Source organism: Temnothorax nylanderi, unplaced genomic scaffold (genome assembly GCF_030848795.1).
Source record: "Temnothorax nylanderi isolate EJ_2023f unplaced genomic scaffold, tnyl_v1.0 TNYL_tig0773_pilon, whole genome shotgun sequence".
In the NCBI taxonomy this organism is placed as follows: Eukaryota; Metazoa; Arthropoda; class Insecta; order Hymenoptera; family Formicidae; genus Temnothorax; species Temnothorax nylanderi.
The window spans coordinates 9,136-15,502 of record NW_027249835.1 but is presented as its reverse complement, the minus strand read 5'-3'; the positions used below and the strand labels follow the sequence as shown (position 1 = coordinate 15,502).

The window sequence follows — 6,367 nt, the reverse complement described above, 5'->3', positions numbered from 1 at the left end:
GTTTTATCCTTTTTGGCAATTAATGAATAATAAAGACAGAATGACATCACAAGTGAGAATTATCTGAGTTTTGATATAAATGGAAAGCAACTATTGTGTAGACCCCGCATAAGACGTCTTTAGGTTTGTTCGCGTCGCACGCCCCACCCCCACCATGCTCCTACTCACTCCAACGCACTCCAAAAACTCATCTGCTCCAATCGCCTCCCTTTACCCGTGATCCAAGTGTCTCTGGTGTATATTGGAGTATAATGCGACGCGAACAAACCTTTTAAGACGATTTATTTCCCGATTTGAAACATTGTGTTTACTGGGTACATATTGCACGAGAAATCTGCTTTTTAATCTTTTTTTAAATGCGCTACCTTCATAAAATTTTATATTTTCTTTTTATTTTCCATTTTCTATTTTATTTTCTTCTCATTCGTGATATTTATGCGTAAAAATCGTTTGGATTAATCTCAAGTGCGCTATCAGTATGAGCTAGGTGTCGCGCTTTTTGGCGCGCTGAACGCAGCTACAAGAGGCGATCGAGCGGCAAAACCAATCAGTTCCTCAATAGAAGTGGTTGATCGCCGCGCGGTTTCGCCGTTTTCCCTAGCGTGTCCGTCCGGTTCTCCATGCGCGCGAGCCGTATTCAAATCCACCAATGAGAATCGGCCGCAACGATTGAACGGCCAGCTGTTGTGGCGCCGTGCGCGCCGCTCCTTGTCGTACTTGGCGAGTTGCGCAACAGTCGCGAGGCTTGGAGCACCGTAACTTTTGGCGCCAACGCAACGAGAAACGGCATATATTCGCGATCCACGAGAAATAGCAGCAGGAGTGAGTACGCGGATAGACGTCGACGTTAAATGCACTCGCCGTGACGCGGGTGACAGTCATGATAAGCGTTTTACGAGCACGTTCGCGAACCTAACCTGAAAATGTTGCAGTGCCACCACGGAGACCCAGAAAGCGGACGGCCGAGGACCCCACGCAAGCGGATAAGGCGCCGAAGCAGATCAAGAAGAAGCAAGGTACGACCTGGCGATTTTTCTATTCCGAAAATACTCCCTTTTTCCCCGAGCGTCGGGTCGGTATTTAATATCGTAACCCACGCGGTCTCGAACGTTTCATGCGAATATGAAGATATAGCGTTTCTCAATCTGCCTTGCATTCGAATGTCAAATTAAGAACATTCTCGAAAAGTCTTTTTCAAAACAGATGAACTGATATAAGTCGCTCTCCTATCAGGAGTCCATCGGGGTACAGTTTAATTTTATATAAATTTCTCTTACAGGATTGAGCGTAAAACCAGATTTGCGGTCGCTTTCGATTGGCGGCGTTATGCTCGTATTCGGACAAGGCGATTTTGGACAGCTTGGCCTGGGAGAAGATGTCACTGAGAAAATGCGTCCAGCAGCCATATCTGATTACCCCGACATTGTAGCTGTAGCTGCTGGTGCTATGCATAATGTATGCTTGAGAAAGACGGGAGAGGTACTGACTTTTGGATGCAATGACGAGGGAGCGCTTGGACGAGACACTACAAAGGAAGGATCTGAGACGGTACCAGGTGTGGTTGAATTACCCGGTAAAGCCATTCAGGTGACGGCAGGAGATTCACATACCGCCGCATTGTTAGAAGGTGGCCGAGTATTCGCATGGGGCACATTTAGGGTATATCTCTTCTATTTCCACTTATCTATATAATCGTCACTTGTTTACAAATTAGCGTTAAGAGAAAATCTTATTTATATGATAAATTGATTTGTAAATAGGATACGCACGGTTCTATGGGACTAACGTTGAAAGGAAATGAGCGATTCCCCATAGAAATGTTACCTAACGTAAAAATCGTCAAAATAGCATCAGGTAATGACCATTTAGTGTTACTTAGTGAAATTGGACGTGTATATACCTGCGGACGCGGTGAACAAGGACAACTAGGACGAGTAGCTGCACGCACAGCAAGTAGAAATACACGACAAGGAATAGGTCTGCTACTGACTCCCGGCGTAGTTGAATTCAAAATCAGGAAGAAGTTATATTTTGACGATATATGGGTGGGAAATTTCTGCACTTTTGCTAAGGAACACGAGAAGGGAGACATATATGTGTTCGGTCTAAACAATTTCCATCAAATTGGTAAGACAGATATTTATAAAGATCACATGCTTTTCAGTTTTAAGTTCTTTTTTTACATATTTGTTGGAAAATGTTTTAGGTTTGAAGGACAACGATATTCATTTTCATCCACAAATATCGAAAACCTTTTGCGGCAAAGTATGGAGACATATCAGCAGTGGAGAACATCATACCATAGCCCTGGATAATGCAGGCCAAGTCTTTGTGATGGGTCGCAAGGAATACGGTCGCCTCGGGCTTGGACCTAATTGCCCAGACGCGGAAGAACTTACGTTAGTTCCTGCTCTAAGTTCTACTAAATGCATTGACATAGGCGCGGGTAGCAGAGAATCTTTTGCAGTCACAGAATCTGGTAATATAAAGTGTGAATGTAGTATAACGTTAACTATGCCTGAAAATAACCGATCGATATATAAGATTCTATTTTTTATATAATAGGTGATTTGTATTCATGGGGTGCGGGAACGAATGGTAATCTTGGAACGGGAGATGTAATAGATGTCGAGGAACCAGTATTAGTTAAGGGAAAGCAGTTGGAGGGTAAGACAATGGTGCGAGTCAGCGGTGGTGGCCAGCACACTTTGGCTTTGGCAACAATTCGTCCAGTGAAAGATAAAACTGCTGGTTAATATTAAATATTATGTTTCAAGACATTCTGTATGTGATATGAATTTAGACAAGACCGAGGAAAATCACTATTTCTTAACATTCATGATGTTACCTTGCCAAACTGAATTGTGAAAAATCTTCCATTAGTCTTCAATTTTGTTCAGGATCCATTTCCTTCAAATTTGTACATACTTACTCTATCACATTGTCATAAATTCATTCATTATGCTTACAATAATTAATATATTGTGTTGTTAGCATTACTACTTATTATTATATATGTATCGCCATAACAGACATTTTTCTACTTACAAAGGTTTGTGTCTAAAAGTATACATGGAAAAAATACTTTACACGGACAAAAAATTATATTTTGAATAATCACAATAAAAATTGTTGAATGTGAAATAATTATGATACTTTAGCCTAATTTTTGTGCCATTTAAATTTAATAATTTAGGTAATGTACACATCATTATTTGCATTTGAAGTTATGTTGTATAAAATCTTGAAGGATAAACTATGTACATGTGTTGATCAACATTATAGTCCCCTATAAAAGCTTTATATATAAACAAGCATCTATTTCTTCAAAAGCTTTATAAATGAACATCTTTTTCTTCAAGATAAGTTTTTAACTAGTTCATATATAAACTAATCTTCTTTGATAAAACTCAACATAATAATATTTAATATGTCAAGGAAAGGATATGTTGCAATTAAATGTTTCAGAAAGTAAAAAATAAAAATGTACAACATGTCATAACATTCAGTTTATTCACAAATTTTAATACAGAATGATACTACGGTTTGTCATTAATTTTAATTCAGGTTACAAGGCCTTGGTAAACTGTCGTAACTGAAGAGAAATTAAAGACATTTTGTAACGGATAAGTCAAGATCTTATCAAATGCAACTAATGGTAATAGATTTAACTCGTCTTTGGTTGCTCTGCAATTTTTGCTTCTTGCATCGAAATCTGTGTGAGTTTCTTACCGATACGTTCGTGAATATCTAAGTATTTAGCGATACAACGATCTAGACATATTGATTCTCCTTTGCCTAGTTCAGCCTCAGTATATTTTGGTGCTATGCACTTCCTGTGGCATGCTGATGTCATGCGGTTATACATATCCGACATCATTTCTATTTCCAAGTCCTGCACCAACTTCAATTTATCGTCGTCCAATTGAGGTAACGCCGTCATTCTTCCAACTTTTTTTTACTTTACAGTTCCAGTTTCCTCTCTTAAGAACCTTTTAATCCTTAATAACAAGTTAATCTACAACATTGGTGTCGCGCAATCGTTGTCTGGCTTTCATAATCTCATATCTCCTAGCATTGATGCTTCTCTTGGACAGCACAAATGCGTAAATTCCTAGGACAGTGGCTACGGACCTACAAAACGTAAATTTATCATTCTACAATAAAGCGCATATAAAAATAATTTTTTTTTTTTTAGAGCAGCAAGCGCGAAATCTGAAATCTTCGAACTATATGAATGTAAAAAATATAAATATTCAAAATCGTATCCTGGACACGATAATCATTGCAGTTTAATTTTTAGGTTAATGTGATGTGCGAAAATCAGATGCGAGAAAATCTGCGAAAATTCTTTTCAAAATACTATGCACACCTACCATCCAATTCCTACCTTCGCCCAAATTGGCAAAGCCATGTTTTTATTTAATCGATACGATATCCCATTTACAAGGTAAAAATATTCATGTACCTGAAGGTGTACACCATGCGACTGATGCGACCGCCGGCAATAATTTCTAACCTCTCTCGACAAATCTCATGTCACGATATCGCGCTATATTTATCTTATTTAAGGCAAATACTTGTTCGCGACACCCTTTAAGTTTATTGTCAAAATGTGTCAAAAAATAAGCTATCTTGACAAAAATTGTCAGATTTTTACACAGATGTCTTATATGGCTACGGTCAACGTGACGCTATAAATGCTTTGGAGCGTTCTTCTTCTCTTTCTTTCTTCATTGAAAGAAAAGAGAAGAGGAATGCTTCGAAGCATTTGTAGCGTCACGTTGACCGTAGCCTATAGACATCTGTAGATTTTTAGCGACCTTTCTTGTTTCAAGCTCACGAATATTTCAAAAAACGCGTTTTGAAAAATGATAAAAGGACTTCCTACTTCCGATTTAGGCTGCATCCCCATGAGAAAGAAATAGCGGAACAGAATTAAATCTGATTGGGTAATATCCATACAGATATAAGAATAGAGTGCGCGAGCAGGTTTCTCTCTGGCGCGAGTCAGACCACTGGGTGCGATTTCACGATGACGCTCGACGCTGGATTCGAGCGTCAAATCTGGTCACGTGATTAGATTCAGAGGGAGACGCGAAATATAACCTAACCACTGGATTGGCTGAAATGAGCGTCGAGTGTCAAAGCTAAACACAGGGCCAATTCCTTTTAGTGACACAAGTCGACACAAGTGTCGTTCTGTCTTTGTTATTCATTGAATGCCAAGAAGGATAGAACGATGTTTGTGTCGACTTGTGTCGCTAAAAGGAATTGGCCCACAGTTTAGCTTTTTGACGCTCGAATCCAGCGTCGAGCGTCATCGTGAAATCGCACCTTTAGTCCGTATCTACAATAGCTGTAGTAAGCTGTAGTAAGCCTCAAGATGTAAGAAATTGACCAATCACAGTCGATTATTCTCCTCAAATTCGACTGTGATTGGTCAATTCTTGCGACTCACGACTTTGCGACTCGCAGGTAGTTCTTAGACTAGCCAATCACACTCATTCTTCAGAAGAAGGGAATAGCTGTGATTTGCCAGCCTAAAGGTGGAAGCACATAAAATTGCAGGAGCCATGAGCAGAATGCAGAAGCCATATGCGCATGCGCTATGGTATCTGTAGAGCTCTACAAATACCATAGCGCATGCGCATATGGCTTCTGCATTCTGCCCATGGCTCCTGCAATTTTATGTGCTTCCACCTTAAGAACTACCGATGTTATTAAACCCGACGTGTAACAGCGGTCATATGCTAGCACGTAAAGCTGGATTCAGACAGGACGCGTCAAGCGTCAAGCAGCGAGCAGCAACCCAATCAGCGAGGTGATATCAGCTGTGGCGTAGAAAATATTGCCTCGCTGATTGGTTGCTGCTCGCTGCTTGACGCTTGACGCGTCCTGTCTGAATCCAGCTTAGGGTGAAGTCCCATGGAGCCAGCGTATGGCGTACCGGCGTATGGCGTACAGAAGCTTGGCTAATCACAGGCTTTACGCTCGTTTTCGTTACGCCAGTACAGTGAGGAGCATAAATGAGTTCCGTTACCCGGTGAGCTACGGTGCAGAGCGGTGCAGATGAGCGCGCTACCTCTAGGTCGGTTACCGACCTACTTACAGCCACGGTCGATAAAAGGTTCAAATACAGAACCGCGAACGCGTAAAAATAGTCAGTCACGCTGTATTGCTCGCGCGTGCATTTGATTAAAAGAACATTTTTAATACAATTTGATACACACAATTAATATTTATTACATACAATATAACAATCATAGGTGATTATGTAATTATAATTGTATTATGCATCTGCAACTATTATTCCACCGACTAAGTATGTGTTTACTGGAATAATATAATTATAGATAATATGATA

At 40.1% G+C, this 6,367-nt stretch overlaps 2 protein-coding genes across 2 annotated transcripts; one reads left to right on the top strand and one right to left on the bottom strand.

Annotated features, from left to right (window-relative positions):
- The first annotated feature begins 670 nt into the window (after positions 1-670).
- Rcc1 (Regulator of chromosome condensation 1) lies at positions 671-3,263 on the top strand. Its single transcript, XM_071724473.1, has 6 exons — positions 671-822; positions 933-1,016; positions 1,280-1,659; positions 1,761-2,127; positions 2,207-2,479; positions 2,566-3,263. Coding segments are annotated over exons 1-6 (1,296 nt in total). The 5' UTR covers positions 671-821; the 3' UTR covers positions 2,757-3,263.
- A 233-nt stretch (positions 3,264-3,496) lies between these two features.
- On the bottom strand, positions 3,497-4,774 carry Tim10 (translocase of inner membrane 10). The gene is made up of 2 exons (XM_071724474.1): positions 4,469-4,774; positions 3,497-4,134 (listed from the first exon to the last, which is right to left on the bottom strand). The coding sequence occupies exon 2, from the start codon at positions 3,941-3,943 to the stop codon at positions 3,668-3,670; it is 276 nt and encodes a 91-aa protein (XP_071580575.1). The 5' UTR covers positions 3,944-4,134; positions 4,469-4,774; the 3' UTR covers positions 3,497-3,667.
- Between the last annotated feature and the right edge of the window lie 1,593 nt (positions 4,775-6,367).

Coding starts and splice junctions, on each gene's coding strand:
- Rcc1 (XM_071724473.1), top strand. Junction 2,128..2,206: donor AAACAATTTCCATCAAATTG/GTAAGACAGATA, acceptor AAAATGTTTTAG/GTTTGAAGGACAACGATATT. Junction 2,480..2,565: donor TTTTGCAGTCACAGAATCTG/GTAATATAAAGT, acceptor TTTATATAATAG/GTGATTTGTATTCATGGGGT.
- Tim10 (XM_071724474.1), bottom strand. CDS start 3,943: ATGACGGCGTTACCTCAATTGGACGACGATAAATTGAAGTTGGTGCAG.